We start from the raw sequence: 24,080 nt of genomic DNA, 5'->3' as shown, positions 1-24,080 counted from the left end.
GAAGCCTTTCAGAGAGCTGGAGCATGGATGGAAATTTTTTGCCTTTCCTTCTCTATGTAGAAATGGTGAAGGGCTATCCAGGAAGAGTCATTCTACCTTACGATCAATTAAAAAACGTCTCCATGTAAAGCCTCTGGAGTGGCCACCCAAGACACTGCTATGTGTCCTGCTCTGACCACATTTCCCAGGTATATTCTGAAAGCATCTTCATTCAGTGGTCACATTCAGGCCTCAGTCTATCAGAGTATTTATACATGTGTTTCACTTGACTCACACAAGTGATCTCATATAAACATTACATCCCAAGGAATTGGGGAAAATCAAATGGAAGAGCATGACAGCCTGCACTGGACTAATGAGTCTGCTGAATTTACTTGGTCCATCAGTGTTTTTCCAGGGTTTAAAGTGCATCCTTCTGCAATAGTTGCATCTGTGAATAAATGATCTTAGAGCAATGTAGAGGCGACTTCCCATGGGCTACTCAGGTAATTAAAGTTAAGAATGCTCTGACAGGATGCAGGGAGTCAGGTTTGACCCTTGATCCCCTGGAAGTTTCATGTTTTACTAGATCTGAGGAATACAGAGCCGCAATTTTCTCCACCAAGGAAGGAGGTGTCAGTTTATTTAAAGGGCTGCTGCCAAATAGTTTAGTTCTCCCCACAAAACAGTTTGGGTAAAATACTGTGTTAAAAAGGAATGGGTAAGGAGATTATGAAACCTGCTATAAATTTCAATTAGTTCATGACAGCTTTGACTTCAAAGGAAAAAAGCAATTTCCATTGTTTCTTGAAACAGATATTTCAACAATTCCTTAAATTTTGGGAAGCCAAAGAACAGTACTGAGCTAGAGCATTGGAAATGGAGAGTGGATCTGAGCAGAACCTTAAACTAACGCTGACTGGCCAGCTATAGTCAAGTCCCTGCATGGAACAAAGAACAAGCAAGAGCAATAACATTGAAAACAGATTAAAGGCTATAAATTATTTCTGTTGTTACAGCCAGGAGTGAGTTAGTAAAACAGGGAGAGAAGAAGAGATTTTTTTTAATTGAGGTTGATTTGTATCTTGACTGTGACTTTCATAACCATCTTGCAAAAGGGAAAGTTGCAGAAACAAAGCTTAGCTCCTCCAACAGACGCATCACGACAGACAGCAGCAGTGAAATACAGTATGCCATGCCATTTTGCTCTTATACACACAACTCATAAGATTTCTGGGGTCAGATCCTCACCTGGCTCCACTGATTGTGGCAGAACTTCAAGTTACACCAGCTTAGGTTTGAATCCTGTATTGTTTAGTTCTGTAAAATCATTTCTAAGGGAGTGAGAGTTAGCATGAAGATGGAGTCAGTAGACAGAATTATAGCATCAGCAGAGGACTCCAGAGTCCTAGGTTTGGGTCTTGCTTTGTCACAGATAACTCTGGGTGAGTCACTTAGCCACTGTCTGCCTCCATTCCTACCTGCAAAACAAGGATAACAGGACTGCCTTACCTTCCAGATAATGCATTTAAGACTGTGAGGCACTGGAGACTAAGTAGCTGAGACAGATTCTGGGCAAAGGCGAGGGACTGAACCATGTTGCCAAGACTGTGTACAGGACTGCATTCAGTAGGCAGGCACAATGGGAATGTGCCATCCAGAAATTCCCTTCTTTGTTTACTGTGAAGAAAAGAAACCCTGAATGCAGCTCTCTTGAACTCCAGGAAACCAGCAATGATAAACAAGCAGCTTATCTCTCCTGCAAACCCCCCATCGCCAGCAGAGAGGGCAATAAAAGGCAAGATGAGTCTCCGTAGGAACCCAAAGCTGTGAATCTTCCTCTCACTCTGTCTGGCCAAAATCCCTTCATTCACAGGGGGAATTTAGGCCAGAGATCACCAATTCCATCTCCCCGCCAGAGTAACAGAGAGGAGGGTTAGAAAGGAAGAGAAACAGCCATAACTCAGAGGGTGCAGAGGGAGAGCACAGAGCAGAAACAGGGGAAGATGTTTAGCTGTGCTCTGGGCTGCAGCTACATCCCTGCCTTGCCGGTCCTCAAAACTTTTCCTCGTGTGATTCTGGGTGGTATCTCCTGTTGCCTGTGGGTGTCCTTTGGAAACAGGAAGGAAGGAGCCTGGAATAGAAAAAGGAGTAGGTCTCCACTTGGGAAAAGTCACAACCCCATTAAATTTCAGATTCAATTCCTGGGTGATTTCCACAGCAATAAGACATTGACAAATACTTCAGGGTTTCTCTAAAACAATCTTTCCAAGGGGCACCTGTCTCAATGAGAACAAGACAAGCCAGTGTCACAGCTCCACAGCAGTTTGGACTGATACTTCTGTTATGACAGGGTTTGGGGGGCCAATAGAGAGGGGCCTGCCCTCCTTAGACAGATAATGTGCTGACCTCAGCGTATGAGGATGCTGGAGGAGGGAGACAGACAGATTTATAACTTGTCTGAACTGAGAATCCACCACCTGGGCAGCTTCACAGGTGGTAGTAATAGCGTGATGTAGTCAGAATTCAGGGGCCTCTCCTCAGAGCAGTCAGACACCACGCTCCGCAGGAATATTTTTAATGCTATTCTCAAGTGGAGCTGTGCTGGAGCTGAATTTTGTCTGTGCAGTTTCTTGGTAGAGACGCAGCGATAGAGAGAAAGATACAGAGGAGAAAGAACGTGATAGAGACGCACACAAACCCATCCACCGACTAAGAGGTGCTGCCTCCGGAAGGTGTGAAGAATTTTTCTTTATAAGCCCTAATGTGTTCAAGAGTGGGCTAGGCTCATCTCCACTGCGAGTCTGACAGGGGCTTTAACAGCCTCAAAACACTGGGACAAATAGATTCTGGTCCCTTAACCCTTCTCAGCTTTGCAAGGCAAGGCCTGGCACTGTTGTTCCCGTAGCAAGGGCTTTAGTCACTCTTTCAGGCTGAAATCCTCTCTGTGGTGGCTGGGCAGAGAGGAAATCCAGGGACTGGATCAGATTGGCCTAATACTAGAGCAGCTTAAGCAGTCTGTTTTACCAGAGATTATGGTTTCACTTACACAGAGCGCCTGAAAAATGCTGTGGTTTAAGAAGGGATTAGAGCTGAAAATTCAATGCTTTAAAAGAGAAATAAAGCAGGGGAGGGACTGGGAAACCCAGTGTGCCCGAGGGCTGTGCAAACAGGATTAACCTCTGCCCACGCCACCCCTTACTCCTGCCCACCCACGTTTCCCTCTGTCCATGCTCCTCTCTGCCCCTGCTTCTTGTGTGCCCCCAGGCCTCCCCTGTTACTGCCCTGTGGTGCATCAGGCAGGTAGAATATGGAAACCTGAATATGAGACAAGCCTGTCCCATAGGATTGAGAGAACCCTGGCTTGGAAATGCAGCTGCTGCCCAGTTATGTGCGATCCCACTGAGGTGAGGAGCACTGCCCCACCTCAGTACCACAGAAATTCAGGACAGCACGTAGTCTATGAAATGCAGACAGCTCTGTAATGCTGCACATGCTATTTCTGTGGTGCTGACAGTCAGGAGGGTGAAGGACTCCAGGACTGTCCTGCAGGTCTGTGCCAACAGCAAGGTGGCAGTGTATTCTTCTAATGTGATGGCAGCAGAGCCAAGATAAAAGTATTTTGGCTGCATCACTGAGTCCTTGGGGATTGTCTCCTGCACAGAACCAATAAAGCTGACCATCCCACCCAGGGACTGGGACCAGCCTACGGCATCTCACCACAGTATATTGCAGAAATGGGGTCATGGGATAAAGATTACACTGGTGTTTCAAAGTGACTGTACACCTTGCCCTCTGTTCCTTTCTCTCCAGAGTAACTCCTTTACCAAACAGAGACATCAAGCTCACCAAAGACATAATCAGAGACTCAGCTGTGGTGGTGCTGGGTGGCAGAAGGGTAGACAACTACCTGGTTATATAACTACCAGGGCATGATGTGACACAAGTACCAACTGGCCACATTTAACATTTTGCAGTTGAATATGCTATTAGTGCAGGTCCTTGGCACAGGAATCTTTGGTGGCCATCATGGTCCTAGATCCTTCTTAGGAGAATATAGACAACCAAGGCAGCAACCTTTAGGAAGCAAATGTATAAGTGGCAGACGTGCTCTGTAAGATGTCCTTATGGAGTGCTCAGAATAAGCAGACCTCAAGGATAGAAGCCCTCTGTTACCCCACCACATAGGCAGACATTATCATCATCTAGCCTCTTTGGAAGCACTTGTAAATGATGAGGCCAGTCCTAAAAGACGTTATTGTATATCACAGTCCTTTCTCATACAAACCAGGGTTGCCCAAACTGACCCATCTTGTCAACACCTGCCACCCTGCTCCTAAGTTATACAAGTGTAGATGGTTTGCCATGCTGGATCTGAACTGGGTCTGATCACATCATCCAGCCTCCAATACCCAGCACAGACAACTGTGGGTGTATCATTATGCTCATATTTTAGGTCACTGAACTATGCGTGTCCTTGATGTAGACACTTCAACAGTGGACCCAGGACACTACAGCTTTGAAGGTTCATTTACAACTCTTGGGCATGTACAGTTGGAAAAAAACAGAGGCTAAGGTAGTGAAAATGAAGCCTTCTGGGTTCATAGGTTTTTGCCACTTTCTCTTCTTCCCAAGCCAAGCTCCTTGGGAACTTGGTGCTGGTTGGGTATTCTCTGAGAGCTCTGATGGGCAGTGTGGCCTAGCTCTCTGGGGCTGTGCACTGAGACATCCTGTTCAGATGCTGCTCTATAGATGTGACCCATATTGCTCTCCCAGAAACTCTAGCTCATGTTTGAAATGACCAGAGTGATGATTCCTGCAGGAGAAAATGAGTTCACTGCCACAGTCCCATGCATCCAACTGAGTGAGATGATGAAGGAGCAGGAAGAAGAGCACAAAAGCTGCAGAGCATCCTTCTCCCACCCCTGCCCACTGCACTGCTTCCTGCCAGGCACCTGCCTCTCCCGCATGCCTCCTTTCTCAGCCCTCTCCCTCGTCCTTCCTTTTCCTCTCACACTTGCTGTGCTGCTCCCTCACCCCAGCAGAGGCATCACTACAATCAGTGACTGGCCCATAGTATGTTTGCTGCTGCTGTCTCAGCCACAGCTCCTTTTAACTGCTCCAGACTTTATTTTTTTCATTTTTAAATTAATTTCCCTGTAGACTTTAACCACTCCATTTTCATTCATCCATTTTGTTCTCCCCCTCCCCCCACCCTCCTCTTTTCTCCCCCCCGTTCCCTTTGTCTGTCTGTGTCCGCCCCTGACCCTACCACAGAAAACCTCTCCTCTCCCCTCAGTATAAAGCAAGAGCCTCATGGAGCCTCTCTCGCCCCTTTCACCCCCACCATGCTGGCTGGCCCGGGGCAGGCTGACCTTCAGCCCTTCCACATGACCCTTTCAGATGATGCATCCACGCCTTGCTACAGTGCCTTCCTTCATCATGGCTCCCCCTTTGGGCAGTCTACCACCCAACCTCTGATAGCAGGTAACCAGCTTTGCTCACAGGGGATTCTGCAGTTGAGGGGCTTGGTAATGATTGACAGGACTGGAAGACTTGTAAACACTGCAGGCTCTTTATGTATGAGTCAGGGAGGTGAACTGGAGCTCAAAGACCAAGTCCAAAAGCCAGTGCTGTTCTCAGAGCTCTGTATTGGACACAGTTTTCAATCTGGGGCTGCCTACAGGTTTCAGGACTCCAAGCTACCCTTTTGTCTATAGTGATAAATCAGAAGAGGGGCCTCAACTACATGGGCGTGCCTAAATTAATGCACATTAAGGCTGCACATCTATACATGCATGCCCTTAATGCGCATCAGAAATGGTGAATTTAGGCTACTCATGCCTAAATTTGATACCTGCAAATGCAGGTATCAAATTTAGGTGTGAATAGTTAAAGCACATTAATGAATGTATAGACACATTAAAGAACATTAACGCTATGTGTGCTGACTGACTTGGGGCTAACTTTAGTCCCAACTCAGTCTACATACAGAGTTAATATGCTTTAATGCCTGTAAGTGTAGACACCTGCCTAAACCTGCTTAATACACATTAAGCTAATGCGCATTAAATTTAGGCACGCTTAAATGCACATGTAGACATGCCCCATGGGACTAGGATCTTAGGGGTTTAAGAGTCCCAGCTAGAAGGGTATGGGTCTCAGTATGGAGCCACTGGTATAGTGGTATCCTGTGTTAAATGTTAAAAGAGATTGGAACTATAACTACACTACCATATTGGTATATGAACTGTGGGAGATTAGGATTTATTGGGGCCCTGGGCAAAGAAAATTGGAGGCCCCCTACCAGGCAAGGAAAGGTTCCCTCTGTGCCCACCAGGGACTGCAGCTGGGCCTGCCAGGCCTCCTCGGCTTGTCCAGGATGAGCCGGGGGTGGAGGCAGGTAAGCACTGAAGAGGTAAAGGCAGCCCCAGCCCCTCCACCCAGCAGGTGTCCTGCAGCCAGAGCTGTGGTCCTCCAGTGCCACAGCACAGGCTGGGGCCAAGGCTGGCTTGGGGGAGCACAAGCTCTGCCCTTGGTGGCCAGCCCACCCTTCTGCCGGCCCAGGTGGCGCACAGCTGTCCTATCCTGTCCCAGAGGCACTGGTACTGGTGGCTGCCTACAGCAGATGGCCTGGGAAGCTGCCACCATGTTCACGGAGCCCCATGAACATCCCTAGCCCCTGGCCCTGGCCCAGCTGGAGGGTTGGAGGTGTGCGCTGCCCACCCCAGATGCCCACAGCCAGGGTGCCTTCCTGGGCTGTGCTGCCCCTGGCACTGAAGAGTCCCCTGGGCCCATGTATTAATCTGCACTTGTATGTGAACTACCGAGGTTATGACTAGCTCGGACACAACTACATGAGGTGCTATTATAGCAGTGACTGCAGTGCAAAGCTGCTCATGGAAAGGCTGGAGTTAATATGAAGGAGGGCATCAGGAGACCTGAATGGGAAGACATATAGATGGACTGGAGGAAATAAAATTCTGCAGTTTAGAGAAGAGAAGCCTGAGGGAGACAGAAAAGTATAAATGAAGAAAGAATGCTATTCCCAGTCTCAGAAGGTAGTAGGACAAGGAGCAGCACCCTGAGGCAAACAAAGGAAAAGTTTTTGAGTCACAGAGAAATTGCCATTGAGGTACCAGTTCTGGATAGGTTCAAGGGTAGGTGAGATGAAACAGTAGTTGTTACACTCTGCACAGAAAGAGCAAGTCAGGCTGGATGATCAATAAGGATGTTGTGGCCCTGCCAATCAGGAAAGTTTTTCATGTCCTTTTCAGAGCAGGGAAAAGCTCCATGTTTGGCAGGTGCCAAGTATATGCAAATTAATAATACCTCTACTTGTACCTATGTTATTATTGTTTCCCCTCACCCAAACTTCTCCCTTTTCACTTGGCCATTAGCTGGGTTTGCACTGTTAAGATATCTATTGGAGTCTCTGAAGATCTCCCTGTAAGACAGCAGAGAACAAAACAGCACTGAGAGCTCTTTTGCTTATTCAGTCCTCTTAGACCAAGCCTTAGTATGTCTTCTCGGTGCCCCTGAACTCTACATTTCCCAGCCCAAGAAGGATCCTGCTGGAGTCTTTGCAGCAGTGCTGCTCTGTAGGGCAGGCAGATGCACATCTGAGAAACAACCCATTGTCAGCTCAGTGCCACAGTGCTGAGGTGCCTACTGCCTTCAGGTCACAGAATCATTTATGAGAGAAGCTGCTGGTATCCTGCTTTCCATCTTACAGAACTTCAGTCAAGACGGTGATTGTATTTATCACTCAAAAAGCTCCTAGGATAGGGAGCCTGGCCTGGGAATGGAGGATTGCTAGAATGCTAGTTTTGCCTTACCCCATGAACTCAGGCAGGTGATAAGCCTCTCACCCCACCAACACTGTGTGTCTAGTGGCATTTTCATTGAAGCACTGCAAAACCCTGGCTTTGGGTTCTCACCTCTCGCTCATTTGAGTCATGCCTTTGATGTCAGTAAGTTCTTACCACCAAACCAGCAGGGCCACTGAATTTTTGAAAGGCCACCAGCACCCCATCTAAAGATAGGGATAATTGAAACCTTTGTGATCTCAAAATGTCACAGGTTCCACCAACCTTTAACTGCAAGAAACATTGGCAATTACATGACAGGACTGACCTGCACAAAGGAGACTTGTCACCTCCTTTTTCAAGGTTGGGGTTTTCAGCAGGGCCTTCGGGAATTAGGTGCCTATCTCCTCCTGGATCCCCTACATCTGAGCATGGGTGTGCTCACCTGGGAAAATGTGAGAGGGGCACGTGCTTGTGAAGCTGGATCTGAGTGTGCGTGTGCATGTGCACATGGCCAAGCAAGAACATGGGTGTGTATCTGTACTTCACACAGAATTTCAGTACAGGCATGTCAAGCCTGTGCTCTCTTCCCATGTTTCAGTGACATTTGCATCCATTTGCCATCTGCCATAATGTCTTAGACTGCTCAGTCTGGTAAAACCCAGCAAGTGCAAAGTCTGAGTGCTCCCTTGTGCACATTGTTCTCTCCATAAGGAAAGGTTGTGAGAAGGTAAAAATGATGTGACAGTAGTTAGTCCCAATGCTTAATGCATGACTAGAAAACACTTATTATTAGATGATGTGGGGGAGGCTAAGGATCTGAATAGAACAGATTATAATATAGAAGCCATCAATGCCTCCAAAGCTTCAATATTAGAAAATGGTCAGAGGGCAGTAGGACCAGCAGGCTAGTTCCTACCATCTAAGGTGAGGTGGAAGAGGAAGTTCAGCAATGGTTGGGGAATGTTCAAAGGGAGGGCTCAAGGACTTTTCTTCTTATGTTAATCCAATCAGTCCCCCAATCCTTAGTCAAAACCTAAGAGCAATGGCACTAGTTCAACTCTGTGAGGTTTCCTCAGCTGGGAATTTACATTTATTCTCCACATTGATTCAGTTCTTGCTCTGCTCAGTGAATGCCATTCATCTCTGGTACTTATGCCAGGCTTATTTCAGGGCCCAGGTCACCAGTTTTACTACTGTCACAGTCGAGCTGAAACAATGGGTCTGATTCTCCTTCCATTTACATGCAGCAGTACAGTACACTGTTAGTTAAACTGGTGTTACAGTCCCGGTTTACCCAGCTGCAGATAAATGAGAACGAGGACCCAGATCTCCAAACAGAATAGGTTTAACAAAGCTACCACAAATGGCAAACTTCAGGGTGAGCTACTGCTCCCTTTGGGTGAAGGGCCCTGGCTGACTAGCACAGCCCGAGATCTCAGTAGACAGATTAGGAGGTTGAGCTGTAAATCTCCCAGCAGCTGTGGGGAAAAGATTATCTTAATTTATTTAGACTTTTTCTTTTTCCTTTTTTTTTGGTTTTGGCTTGAAACTCCCAGCAGCTTCAGAGATGATTTTAGTTCATTTAAATGCAATAAGCACTAACAGTAAAATGCCCTTGTGGCTGGCCCATTTTCAGGCTAACCAGTCCAAATGAGGAAATGCCTCTGGCATCAAGCAAGGCATTTACAGCTGCACTTCTGAAGAGGTAAAAAATAAACCCTTGTCATGTTCTACCATTCCAGATCTCACACCTCCCTGTCCCATGCAGGGAGGAGTTACCCTGACTTTGGAACAGGTAGAAAACAAACATTTGTGACAAAAAATAAAGAGGGGATCAAATTAAAATCCAAGCTTCTATTATTTTAAACATTAGAACAGTACTCAGTGTGCCTCCAACTGAGACTGAGGCCTCATTATGTATGCTAAGCACTGTGCAGTTGTAGAAGAAGACTGTCCCTATTCCAAAAAGTTTATAACATACGCAAAGGCACAGGGAGGTGAAGTGACGTGCCCTCAGATGCCCTCGCAGGCCAGTGGCAGACCTGGGAAGAAAACCCTGGTCTCCTGAGTCCTGATCCAGTGCTAACAGACCCTGGACCATGTTTATTTCTGAACAATGAGAATCCATCACACTTTTGAAACAGTCACCACATACAGGGACTCAACATTTCTTCTGATGAATGTGATATACTTTCCTATGCAATTAGATGCCCTTTGAGTAGTTTAAAATAGATCCAGGCTTCCTAACTGGGCCCAGTCTACACAGTGAGAGAAAATGAATTCCTCTGAACCAAACGGAGGCTTTCTTTTTACTCCCCATCCCTACAAATTTGGATCAAACGTATCTAGTGTCAAATAGGTCATCAAGACCTACAAGACAAAGACACAGATTGCTTATGCAGCAGGTTCTTTCTTACATGATGTTGAAAAGGAAGCTGACAACAGCTCAGCACAGGAGTGTGGTTCAAATCCCCTCCCCCACTTTATCCTTTGTCTCCTTTTCTTTCTCCTTCTAGGTCGTGATATGGCAAGTACCACCTTACCTGGTTACCCACCCCACGTTCCTCCTACTGGACAAGGCAGCTACCCAACCTCAACTCTCGCAGGAATGGTACCTGGTAAGTCACTGCTGAAACTATCTGCAGTTTTGCTTAGCCAGTGTCCAGGCTTTGATAACTCTGCTCAGGCTGTTGAATAGCTTATTTAATTTTGAAAAGCCTACATAGTGGCATCTTTGGCTCTGCTGCTGTTAAAGTCCTTTCTACCTGTAAAGAAAATGATGGCCTACAATTCAGGATAACTCTCTATGCACAGCTCACAGCCTAATGTAACTCATTCCTCCAGTAACCAATTCACGACAGCTAAGAGCAACCAACTATCTATAATCTATGGTAATTAACTACCCTATGGTAATTGATTAATCTTAGTATTCATTAACTATGGTAATTAACTTCCAACAACCCCCGTAAATTATTACCCACAACTCCTGGCTCAGGATAATTAACTACCCACTAGCTTAGGGTAACAAACTACCTTCTGTCCATAGCCCAGGACAACTACCAATGAGAAGCTAGTGATAATTCAATGTCTACAGCCTGTGGGTGACTACAATGCTACCTATTGCCAACAACCCAGACTAGATAAGATTCTACAAATAACTAACAGCTTGCTCAAGGAAGATTAACTACTCACAGCAACCAACAGCTACCTACCTGCCTATCTAAAGTCCACTTGCCTCTACCCTATCACAAAGTCACTATCCATAATTCAAGGGTAACTACTTACCTATTCTATATATCCATGGGACAAGTGGTTCTCTGGCACCCATTCCCTATTGAGAATTACTTGCTCTCAGCAACTAGTTGACTGATACTGCCAACTGCTCACTGAAAACCAAAAACCTACTACCTGTAGTCCTAGGGAATTTCACTTTCTAATCTGGGGATACATTGGTCACATACCACAATCAGTTTCCAGAGCCGGGAAGAATATTTGGACAGATGTTGGTCCCCATTACAGCCCCTTTTGCATCACCCCAGCTGCTTAGAGGGCCTATAAAGCTGGCCATTTGTGTGTTGAAATCTTTAGATGATGGAACTCTGAGATTGGTCTCATTTGTAATGAGGGCTGGCTCATCTTTCCACAGACTGCAGGATAAGAACAGCACACAGAAGATGCAAATCAGTTAAAAAAACAGAAATCCACATACAGATTGGTTACAATTCAAAGCTGATCTAAGCTTGAGAAGTGATTCCTCAACACCTTAAACAATAGCTTTTTGGAAAAGCTCATTCTAAAGTACAGACGAGGAAAGGTCCTTCTTGACTTAATAATACACAGGGGTTAGTTTAAGAAATAACTGACTTGGAGTAACTCAGTATCAGTGACTATTATATAATGAAGTTCAATGTCCTTATGGGCAGGGATCATACCAATAACTCACAGTAGGACAAGATGGTCACAAAGGTCCTTATTTCTAATGTTGGGGAATTCAGCTCCTCAGCATGGAAGCAGTTTATCCAAAGGAGGGGCACATATCCAAAGAAAGAAATCATGTGGTAAGGAAAAAATTAGTAGAGTAGAAGTGCAAGGTGCAAGAGATTATTCAAGCCCATTGAATATCCTTCCAGAACTGGAAATCCATCCATATTAGGGCTTAAGCCAACCTCTGACTGTGGGGGAAATGTCCTGTGAAGTCTACTGGGGCATTCTGTAGTGTTTCTTGCACCTTCTTGTCAAACATTTGGTACTAGTTGCTTTCAGTTTTGGGATATGAGGACGACTGATTTACTGCAGTCTGGCAAGTCTTATGTTCTCATGTTCTCACTCAACTGGAGACAACATTTTCTTTTCTTCCATTTTTCTGAGCAGGGACAGGGACATCCCCACACTGGGAATCCAGATGGACCCAGTGGAGGCGCAGCCAGGCCCAGGGTTAGTGAGGACCTAGTCAGGGAACTTCTGGAGGGACTAGATGTGTTCAGAACAGCAGGTCCCAATGATCTCCACCCCAGAGTGCTAAGGGAACTGGCAGAGGTCATTGCGGGACCCCTGGCACAACTTTATGAGCACTCATGGTGCTCTGGCGAGGTGCCAGAGGACTGGAAAAGGGCCAATGTGGTCCCCATTTTCAAAAAAGGGAGGAAAGAGGACCCAGGAAACTATAGGCCCATTAGTTTTACCTTGGTCCTGGGGAAGCTCTTTGACAAAATTATCCAGGAGCACATCTGCAAGGGACCAGCAGGGGAGATTATGCTTACAGGCAATCAGCATGGGTTCATTAGAGGCAGGCCCTGTCAGACCAACCTGGTTGCCTTCTATGACCTGGAGGGATGTGGGCAGTGGGGCTCCCCAGGGCTCGGTCCTTGGGCCCCACTGTTCAATATCTTCATCGGCGATTTGGACAAGGGGGTGAAAAGCACCATGTTCAAGTTCGCAGATGACATTAAGACATGGGGAGAAGTGAGCACGCTAGAAGAGAGGGAAAGGCTATAACTAGATCTGGACAGATTACAGAGGTGGGCGGATGAGAATAGGATGGGTTTCAATATGGACAAGTGCAAGGTACTGCATCTGGGGAGGAAAAACCGGCAGCATACCTACAGGCTGGGGAACTCCCTTCTCATCAGCACAGAGGCAGAAAAGGGTCTTGGAGTCACTATTGATTCCAAGATGAACATGGGCCGCCAATGTGAGGATGCGGTCAGTAAGGCTAACCGCACCTTGTCATGCATCCACAGATGCATCACAAGCAGGTCCAGGGAGGTGATCCTTCCCCTCTATGCAACACTGGTCAGGCCACAGTTGGAGTACTGCATCTAGTTCTGGGTGCCGCACTTCAAGAGGGATGTGGACAACATGCAGAGGGTCCAGAGGAGGGCCACTTGCATGATTGGGGGGAGCAGGGTAGGCCCTACGAGGAGAGACTACGGGACCTGAACCTGTTCAGCCTACACAAAAGAAGGCTGAGAGGGGATCTGGTGGCCACCTACAAACTTGCCAAGGGGGACCAGCAGGCAATGGGAGAGTCCCTGTTCCCCTGACCACTACTGGGAGTTACAAGGAATAACAGTCACAAGCTGACTGAGAGTAGGTTCAGGCTAGACATCAGGAGGTGCTACTTCACAGTCAGGGTGGCTAGGAGCTGGAACCAACTTTCAAGGGAAGTGGTGCTTGCTCTTATCCTGGGGGTCTTCAAAAGGAGGCTAGATGAACTCCTAGCCGGGGTCGTTTGACTCCAGCATTCTTTCCTGCCCATGGCAGAGAGTCGGACTTGATGACCTGCTTAGGTCCCTTCTGACCCTACCAACTATGAAATTATGAAACTATAGACCTTGACCCATGGAACTTGAAATAGAAATTAGGATGCCTAGTGGAGAATTTGAAGAGTGAGCATCCAGAGACTTAAGCACAGACAACATGAATTTATTTTAAGTACATCAGAAGCAGGAAGTCTGCAGGAGGAGTCTCCCTGCTGACCAATCAAATACATCTTACTGGGATATCGTCAAATGTTCTGACTTGCCAAAGAATAAAATTATCCAGTTACCTTCCATGTATGCTCCAAAAGAACCCTGAGGCTGGGTCGTCACCACTAGGGTTCTGATTCTTGTGTTAATTTTCTGTTATGAGGATGCCAAAATGGAGATATGAGACTGTGGGTAGATATGAGCAGGAGTATGGCTCATCAGAGACAATAAGGAGCTCTCTAAAGAGAGCTTTATAGTGGTGGATGGCAGTGTGAATAGAAAGGGCCACCTGCAGAGCTGGTCAAAAAACAGTATTTCCTATGGGATCCTATGGGAAACTCAATATCTTGCAACTTGTTTTTGCCTTATATCAGAATAGAGTCGAAATACATAATGGAACAAAATATTCTGAAATATTTCAATCAAAATAAAATGTTTAAGAAACATCAAAATGTAATATATGTAAAATATATTGAACTAAGAGCTGATGCAAAATTAGATAAAATGAGAAAGTCAAAACGTAACACTGCATTTCTGTTTTGAATGATCTCAGTTGGCTCCTTACATCAGACTTGACACATTCCCAGGAAATGTTTCAATTTTGGTGATATACCCTCTTCTAAAGAAAACTGTTTGACTGACTGTAGCTAAATGCTTTGCATCTTATCAGAAAGATCCTACTGACATCAATGGGGTTGCACTTACGTGACTGAAAGGAGAGTCTGTCTCCCTTTGTGATGTGCACATGCAAAACAGGTGGCCGTGGGTGCAGATATCTTTAAGGCTCGTGCAAACACTGCCATAAGATCTGTCCTTCACTTGCAATCACTTGTTGTCATATTTGCAGTTTATGATAATAGCTGCAACTTAGACTCACAGGCTCTAAGGATGGATGGAAGCAACTAGGTCATGAATCTAATCCCTACCAACCCACCTACGCCCTGGAAGGGCAAGAGTTAGTCCCTCAAAGGAAGACTGATCAGGTATTAAATTAATGCTACCTGAATCTGTACATGATCCAGACTTGGGATGCTTGCTTAGTGACAGAATACCTTTCTCCCCACTGTCCCCCAGAGAAGCTGTTAGCACCACCTTCATGTCTGCTGGGGCTTTCTGCAAACCCCACTGGAAAGGTAGGCAATGTCTAAAAGGAGCTAGAGTTTATGCAAAGCAGCACAGAGCCTGCAGAGGGCTGGCGGTGGCAACGGTGGGGAGTCGTTAAACAGAATCCAATGCTGATGAGGAAATTACACTTGTTTCATTAGTGATTGGGAAAGGCGATAGCTCAGTTCCTCTTGGTCACAGTTGAGCTCAAAAGCTCATTATCCTGCTGCATGCATGCTTTCACTCCCCGTCAATAAACACCGTTTCCAGTGGCTGCCCTCCCTCCTCCCCAGCTCCCCATGGCTGGGGCTCTTTCTCCTCTACTTAACCTGTGGTTCAGGATCACTATAAGCAGTTTAGGGTGACAACACAGAAGAGAGAGAGAAGACGAAACATCAGAACTTTTCTCTTCCCTGAAGCAATCCAAAGAAATGAGCTTCACTTTATGAGGCAGCACAGGGCAGAAATACACATCAGGCTTGCTTCTTCTTTCTCTTTGGCCCAGTTTGATCCCTGGTGTAGTTTGAAGTGGTAACTCACCTCAGTATTGTTACATCAGGCTCTGCTTGACTTTCTGTATCTGTACTGTCTCCTCTCTCCTCGTCGTCATCCCAGCCTCTCTAGCAGGAATTTATGGACACTTCTCCATCTGTTTGCCAGGGTTTTCAGTGCTGGGTGTTTCTGAATACACAAGCAATATAGGGATTGCCTTTAAACAGCCAACATCTGCTAAGTGCTCCCAGTCAAGAGACCTGTGATGCTGTCCTGTTTATTCCTATATACATGGAGATAAGAACCACCATAGCTGGGGTGTCTTGGATACCATAAGGCCATGGTGATTCCTGATACATGCTGCCTTTTTGTGATGACTATATGCTTCTTCACTGCTTAAAAATGGATCAGATCCTCAAAAATCTTAAATCAGTATAGTTCCACTGAGGGTCATGGATTCTATTTCCACCAGCAGAGAATTTGGCCTGTTGATTCTCGTGTTCATGTGAATGAAGATGTACAGAGATTAGAGTGTAATGAACTGAAATCTCTTCAGCAATTATGTCACCGGTATTTAATATATCTTGCATTACCTCCCTTAACCTCCTTGCTGTGGGTGTCTATTAGTAGACCTAGATTCTTTGTACATGCACTGTTTCTGTAACCAGGACTCTGGTCCCAACAGGGAACAGACAGCAAGTCATTATCAAAATGTACATACCAGTACCTATTGGTTACTTTCAGATTTTGTTCACCTATTAGGCATGTAAGTGGTCTTAAGAGCCTGACTGTGATTCTGTTGCACCCTATTCAAGTCCCTGAAAATTTATTAAGGCATCAGTGGGAAGAGCCACCCATTAGCTGTTTTTCATAGACTCAGGGAAGGTGGATCAGAAGCACACTTAGGCACCTAAGTTCACTTACATGCCTAATAGGTAAAATAGACTCTGTTCCTCTTTCAGTGTCATTGAGTACACATAGACCTTCCCAGTTGGCATTGAGCTTTCCCTGCTTGCATTAAAGGGAGGTTATTCTCAGACAAGAGACTTTTCAAAACTGGCATCTCCTTACTCAACAGATTAATGGGCTTTACAGCCAAAAGAAACTGTTATGATCACTTACCTATTTGGACCTCAGCATATGTCTTTCAGTTGTATCTTCTCAGTTACAAGACTGTACTCCCATTAGTCCCCCCAGAGCCAATACAGCTAAAAGAGACATGCCAGCTTCTCTTCTGTCTTACACCCCATAAAACCAAAGATTTAAGGTGAAGCTGCAAATTTTGGCTCCTGTTCCAGATTTCCAGGACACCACATAGTTCATAAGCATTTTGGTTTGGACCAACAATCTGATGAAGAAGAGGCAGAGAGAACCTAGCTTACCTTTCAGGCTCCAGGCAGCACAAGCCATGCCGGCAAATTAGAAAAATCTTTTTTCTTTGAGTGTGTTTTGTATGGAAGTTAGTGACAGAATAAAAATGAGGATCCCCTTGAGTCCCCTTCTGGGTACCCCCTGCCTACAGAGGGAGAAGGAAAGAAAGGGTCATGACTCCTAAGAATGAACTAAGACCAGTACAAGTTGTCACTGACCGTGTTGCCAGCTCTTGTGGTATTATGGTGAGTTTCACAGTAGGTGGTGTTTCTCCTGATGTTCCTGCCTGAAGGATTACAGAATTTCAGCTTCAATTAAAAAAAACTTGCTAGCAAGCTGCAGAAAAGCCAAAAAAATGTGTAATATCTTAGAAACCAAAAGGCAAAGAAAAACAAAACGTGCTTTTGTGCTGGCTTGGGGACCTGTCCCTCACATTGTATTTCATTCCCTGTTTTGTTCCTTCCAGGGAGCGAGTTCTCAGGGAACCCATACAGCCACCCTCAGTACACGACTTACAACGAGGCCTGGCGATTCAGCAACCCGGCATTACTAAGTGAGTACCTCTCCCTGCTGCCCACCCCAGCCTCGCGCTCCTTCTGTTTGTCTCTTATTTTTCTTTTCTTTGTTTGTATGTTTTCTGAAAGGGCCTTCAAGTATCAGCCCAGGTGAAAGGCTGTTTTTTTTAGTGCCCATTCTGGCATCCAAAGACATATGTCAATGACTTTTCTTTTCTCCACCTGTGGGCTGCCTGCAAACTACTTTGGGTGGGGTTCAGAAATCCAGGGCAGGTTCTGCTTCTCCCACAGGCTACATTCCAGATCAGAAAACCAGCGCGTTACCTTTTTACATGGATTGCTCCACATGAGATCGGAAGTCTAGTTCAGGTTTTCCCCTTGTAATCAGCTTCACCCAGTCTATTCCAGTGGGGGGCAGGAACACAGCAAACTTGCTTCACATTGGAGAAGAATCTATTCCCAATGCGTGAGCAATCCACTTTGGCTGAGTCTGTGGGTGGCTGTTAGAGTCTTTCCAGTGGAGATGCAGCCACAGTGCACCTAATACGCACCGAAAAAGTACTATCAGTCGGGGGGGGGGGAACAACCCATAAAACTCTTTCTTCTCATGCAGTATTTCTTTGCAAAAGATCAGGAGGAGATTTATTATATGTAAAATAAATCAGCTGTGATAATTAACTACATATTTACTGAGGTTTAACAACTGGGTAATAGATACACATTTTATTCCAGTGTTGTTAAACCTCAGTGAATGTGATCTTAATAATCAATCACTATTTAACTCACATCCAATAACCGGCCAGCGAGCTTTTGTTCCAAATGTGACCACAATCCCAAGCAATGAAACAACAGAGGCTTGTTATTCCTCCCCCAGCTGATGTTGGAAACAGCTCACAGCTCCATGTCATTTCCGCTCAGACAAGCCAAGTCCTAGATACCTGCTGTATGGCTGCAGCTCAGGTAGGGGGTGCTTGTAGGGCAATGCTCACTCTTTACAGCCTCTTCATAGGCAGGGGCACAGAGAAGGGATTTCCTGTCACCAGAGGGGTTGCAGGACCTTACAAGTGGCAAATCTCTTTAGGGGAAATGTCATCCCAGGATGGGTTTGATGGTCCACCTGCCAGCAAATGAGAGTGAGATCTGAGCCCAAAGTTGTTTCCTTTGATTTCTTTTTCTTCTTTTCTTTTCCTTTTTTACCCTTTTTCCTTTGTTTCTTTTCCTTTTTTATTTTATTTTGGTTTTTTTTTTTTTACTGTTTGTCCTTTCAACCAGTCCATTCTTCTCCTGTGTTAACTTTCAGGTTCCCCTTATTATTATAGTGCCACATCCCGGGGCTCCGCACCTCCCACTGCTGCCGCTGCCTATGACCGCCACTAGTTACCATGGAAACCACATGAAACTGCAGGGCGACAGCTTAGGCCTCCATATTGTACCTGTCTGATCAACCTTCTCCATCCCTGGGAAGGGTGAAGAGAACTTCTCCGTTCCTCCCTACCTTCTGCACCCTCCCCTTTGCTGCAGAATGCGCCTTATCCAAGCGCTCACGACAACAGACTGAACAGTGCGTGTCCCCTGCACTTCCCTGCGCTCCAACCCAACTGCTTTCATGGACAATGGGAAGGGCCTGTCCACAGCTCAGTGGCTGCTACAAGCCTTCAGACCACCTCAGCCATGCAAGGTCTGCCTGACTAAGGGGAATTCAAGCAATGCAGCCTGCAAGCTTTGCCTATAGGGGACCCCGTTCTCCTAGGAGTGGAACAGGCAGGATGAGGCAGAGAAGAAGCCACCTGCAAAACACTGTTCCCGAAAGAAACTTTCTCCTCTGGTGGACACTTCAAAACTCTAAAAAAAAGGCCCTGTTGATGACAGCTCTGTTTTGGAGGACAGAGGGGATGTTTGGCTAGAGTGGAGAGGGCAGCACAAAGAGAGGTGACCTGTCTAACAATGAAGGAAAGGACCAAATGACTCCCTGCATCCCCCAAGGGTCTCTCTGTGTGCCTCATTCCCACTCTTCTCCTTCATGTCTTGGCTTCCCCCATGGTTCCGTTTGAAAGCTGACCCTAGCGTGTTGTGACCTTGCAGGCCAGAGTTGGGTTGACATACACGCGCCCAAACACACACACAATTTCTGTGACACACAATCAGCTTGGCCAGGAGGATGAAGCAACGTCAACAAACCAACCACCCGACTGATGAAATGAAGAAATATATAAATAGATATATAAATATAACTGTGTTTTTATGCTTTGTCATGAAGGTCTGTAAAAAGGAAAAAAAACAAAAACAAATCCCCAATTTTCTAAAAAAAAAAAAACCCCAACAAAAAAGCAAAATAAAAAGCCCCTACAAATATAAACCCCAGTCCCCCCACCTGAATGGCAGACAAGTTCCTCTGATGTTTGATACTCCCCTTTCACTCTTGCGTTTCGTTTCCTTTCTGTTTTGCACTAGAATGTGATGGTGGTATGAAAGAGGATGGGATGCCAGCTCCACCCTCCATGGCCTCCTCTACTCCCTCACCTACAAATCGTTCTCTGGGGAACAGTGTGAACAATTCATATCTGGAAAAAAAATTACTGAATCAGCCCATCAGCAGAAGCCCCCAAACAAACATTCTCCAGGCCAGTATTCAGCAAACAGAAACCAAGTCCAGGCACTTGCTCTTACCATGCTTGTGGTGAAAAGGAAAGTGTTGGGTTTCATACAAGCCCACTTGCTTTCCTGCCAGTGGAGATGGACAAATTCAGGACTGATTAGGATTGGTACTTGGTTCCCTAGCTTTTGGCTGTCATGCTTTCATATGTAATCTCTATACCCACTCCTAGTTCAGTTAGCCTGACATCCCGACACCCACTGTCCACATCCCCAGATCCTGATGCCCGTGACATCATTTAGCTGTGGCCTACACCCAGTACCTAAATCCCTGTAACCTAATCTCTACACTAGCTATCTGTAAACCTACACCTTGCCAGCGACCCATATCCCATGCTCCCTCCCCACTGCACCCTCAACCTATATTGCACACATTAATATTTACCCCCTGATCCCTGAAAACTCTCCTAAGGGTAGTCTTTTTGGTTCCCAAGTGACTGGCAAGCACTGCTCTGTGAAAGGCTAATTGCCAATAGAAATGTTTAGTGCTCCTTTATCATCAGCAAACTCATATGCTCCTTTGCATTGCTGCTTTCAAAAACTACAAAGAAAAGCTGTGGGCAACTACAGCCTGTCTCCTTGGCATCAAGTCTGCAAAAGTAGATCCTTATTGTTATTTTAGAAAGATTTTGGATAAAACAAGGGGCTGCCATTTATGAACAAAGGCAGGACTGAGTGTCAAACTACCAAGCACGTAAAGATGAACCATGGAGCATCTAGGCAACCAGAGTTGTGTATAAAACCCCTGTTCTCAGCCTCTGTATGTGGTGTGGCTGTGAATGCAGCTTTCTGGATGCAGGTTTAAGCTGTTTTGTGAAAAGTCCAGTCTCAGTAGAAGGACCCCATTTACCCAGCTCTGCCTCAGAGTAGGGCTGAATAGAAGAGCTCTGTGTGTTCTCAGATAGAGTCACCTAAGCATGGTTTTCTTTACACAAGCGAGAAGGGCCTAAAGTTTTTCTTAGTCCCACCAGGATTATCTCCATTAACTCCAGTCAAGTCACAGGAGTTACTGTCAGATGTAATAAGTCAATGGTGTCACTCCACAACTGTTATTCTGGATTCACTAAGGCTGATAGAGTTTATCCAGATCAAAGTCAGTGCCACTGGGACTAGAATTTGGCCCTTCATCTCATTCTATCTTAAATGAAAAAGAAACACAGGTTGGTAGGAACCACCCCCACTCCCCATCCTTGTACCTTCATAAATACTACTCTCTACACACATCCAGAGTACAGCTGGACTCCAAATAATATGTCTCCAATACAGCTTCAGTTTTCCCTGCTCCAAGTCCAGCTGCACCCAGCACCTGGTCAAGGCCAGAAGCAACAAATCCCGAGCCTAACAACCAGAATACCCTGATGGGGCTAGAAAACAGGAGACAGAGCCATCTCACACTGGGCAACTGGAAGCCCAGAAAGTCACCTCCAGAGAAGCTGGTCGCTGAGAAAGATCTGTTCTGATGACAGCCAGTCACTAGCTTTGGGATAGAAGGGAGGGTAAGAAAGCAGGATTTGGTTGGTTCACTCACCAAACCTGGCTTGATTCAAGCTGGCTTGATTCACTGTCGGTGTATAACTCCACTTACATGGAAATTTCCACTGGGCACTAGTCTGGCCTGGCAAGCCTGTAAGATCTGCGAGATGTTTGATCAGGAAAGCAAGAGGAAAGTATAATTATGCAAAGGACCTGGCAGCTTTATCCTCTTCCACCACCTCTTCTGTAGAGCCCCATGCGAATGTACTGAATTACATTTGCCAAAGAGTTTCTTGTGTTGGTTGTTTTGATTTACAGTCGGTGGATGCATTGTAAAGCAGTATTATAGCTAAAGTCTAGTAGCTGACACGGGGATTTATGTGGTGATATTATGCAGAAGAAAACCATCAATATTCATATAGATTCCATTAGACTGGACTATGCAGGAAACGCAAAAATTCTACCAATTATTTAATATTATGTTATTTGCAAAAACAATTGCTGCTTTGTAGGAAGATAATGTGTGTAATGTGAAGGCAATTCCTCTTGTATATAAGTTCATCTCCATCTTCATCATGGTAGTTATTAAAACAGCCTCGTCTCATCCTGTAGATAAGGAACGCTCTGTCTGTACTGTGCAAGTCTCGTTGTGCTCACTGAAAACAAAACTATGTGTTCAATAAAGCACAGCACGAACCCAGAACCTGAGGGAACAGCCGAACCTTGGAAGGACTCCTTCCCTGAGAGCCTGACCGTTGGTTTATTTTAGGTGAATTTTTTTTTCATTTTTCTTAAAAAAATTTACAGGAAAAAACAAACAAAAAAAGTTTTGAAGGGAAAAAATCACTATGCAAAATCTGCCGCTGCATTCCATGCCTCTCTCCTCCATGCTGCTTTCTCTTCTTTCCCTGCTCACATTTATTTCTCTCTCCTCCTGTCCAGCTTTCTCCTTCTCTCTCACTTTTTATGTCTCTCTTTTACTTCATTTCAAGCCATTTTGGAGAGGGAGGCAGTGTTTCCAATGGTCAGAGCAGGTGAATAGGAATTGGGACTCCTGAGTTCTCTTCTTGGCACTGGCAACCTTCATTAAGTCACTTCAGTGCCTTGTGCCTCTCAATTGCCCCATCTGTAAAATGGGAATTTGTTCATCAGGGTGGTGTCAGGCTAAATTCATTAATTTTTGCCAAATGGTTTGAGTTCATTGGATAGAAGTCTCTACGGGTGTGTGAAAGAGTCTTTGCATTAAGGACAATGATTGTCACTGACTTCCCTCTCTTAGGCTGCTGTTTTTTCCCTCCTTTGTAGGTTGTCCTCCATTTCTTTACTCGTTCCCTTTTGCTCTCTTGTCCCTCCTGTCTTTTCCTCTCACCCTGCGCTCTGTCACTGTGTTTGCTTTCTCTTTTGCAAATGGATCAAATAGAAAAAGTAGTACCACGGCCACATCTTTTTTCTTTTTGGGGAAAGACTCTCACGGACTCCTGCAAAACAACATGCTTTGTTGGAAGGAACAGGGACTGCAGCATTCATAACTGGGCAGGACTGGAGGCATGTTCTCTGGAGCTCCTGACTCCTTTCATTTGCTGGCTTCTTCTTTGACCATCTAACAGGATGTCGGGGAATGGGGTGGAAGTGGAGGGTGAGGCAACTCCATTAAAGCAGATGCCTTTTGTGACCTGTAAAAGTTTTGGGTTTTTTTTTTTTAGTGGCAATGAGCCCTGGTGTGTTGAAACAGGGCCAAGTCTGCATGCTTTCGAAGCCATCAGTAGTGATGATTTAAATACAGAGCAAGGCTTCAGAACTATCAGAACATGAATGTGAGGATATTAAACAAACAAAAAAAGAAAAAAACCCTGCACCTATCTCTCCTCCTGAATCATATTCAATATCTATTTTTTTCAAAGGAATTACTGAATTGTTGGGAAAAAAAAACCTTTTTTATTTTTTGCCCTAAAGAAATGCACCCCTCATCCCCCCCAGAGAAAGAAATAAGACCCAAACCCACACACTTGGGACTTATCTGCTGCGGGTTTCTGTAGGACCCACACAAACTACTGCAATGTGTTCCTCACCTGGGTCCGGGAAAGTGGCAAAAATAGGAAAGGCAGGAAAAAGGGACCAAATAACAGTGACTCAAGGAGTGAAAATGTATCAAGCCACAAACAGAACTGGTGGTGGCCCCTGCCACAAGCTAGCCCCGAGGCTCGGGGAAAGGGGCCGTCGCCAGGTGCAGGGTTGTACCTGTCCCAGGCTGCTGCAGCCGCTCTTGGCTTTTCCTCGTTGCTTCAATTCTGTTTGATTCTTTTTCTTTTTGTGCACATGAGAAATAAAAACAAATTTTTTTTGTATGTCACCTTGGTGGCTCCCGGCTTGTTTCTCTTTCCCTGCTCACTTGCTCACTCACTCACTGACTCTCTCTCTCTCTCTCACACACACACACATGCACACACATGCACACACTTCTATGGATTCACCCTGAGGTCTCCAGGATGTCACACTCCTTGCACCTCACCCTTTGGGCACTATGTAAACAATAAACACTACCAATGCTAATAACCATCATGCCGCTTGATGGAAGGTGCTGTACACCTACAAGTAACACATTACAGCAGACTCCAGTCCTCCTGAGCCTCCACTCCCCAGCTTCCCATTCCTGTGTATTGCCAGCGGGATTCCCTCTTCTGCTTATCTCGCTCAATTGACTCCAAGTGATATAT

The 24,080-nt window shown here is 45.6% G+C and overlaps 1 protein-coding gene across 9 annotated transcripts in view; it reads left to right on the top strand.

Moving 5' to 3' along the window:
• PAX2 (paired box 2) overlaps nt 1-23,716 on the top strand; it is a 113,218-nt gene extending 89,502 nt beyond the window's left edge. For 3 of the 9 annotated variants that reach the window (XM_090056537.1, XM_090056535.1, XM_090056534.1), the window contains 4 exons: nt 5,257-5,466; nt 10,307-10,408; nt 17,193-17,279; nt 18,561-23,716. In XM_090056537.1, coding sequence (XP_089912663.1) covers nt 5,257-5,466; nt 10,307-10,408; nt 17,193-17,279; nt 18,561-18,682 — 521 coding nt within the window. In that variant the 3' untranslated portion in view covers nt 18,683-23,716. Of the gene's footprint in view, nt 1-5,256; nt 5,467-10,306; nt 10,409-17,192; nt 17,280-18,541 lie in introns of all 9 variants that reach the window. The other 6 variants (XM_090056542.1, XM_090056541.1, XM_090056539.1 and 3 more) reach the window with 3 other exon arrangements.
• The last annotated feature ends 364 nt before the right edge of the window (nt 23,717-24,080 follow it).

This window comes from Crocodylus siamensis, chromosome 7, assembly GCF_052110815.1.
Source record: "Crocodylus siamensis isolate JL-2025a chromosome 7, ASM5211081v1, whole genome shotgun sequence".
NCBI lineage: Eukaryota > Metazoa > Chordata > Crocodylia > Crocodylidae > Crocodylus > Crocodylus siamensis.
This window is presented reverse-complemented; position numbering and strand designations above follow the sequence as displayed.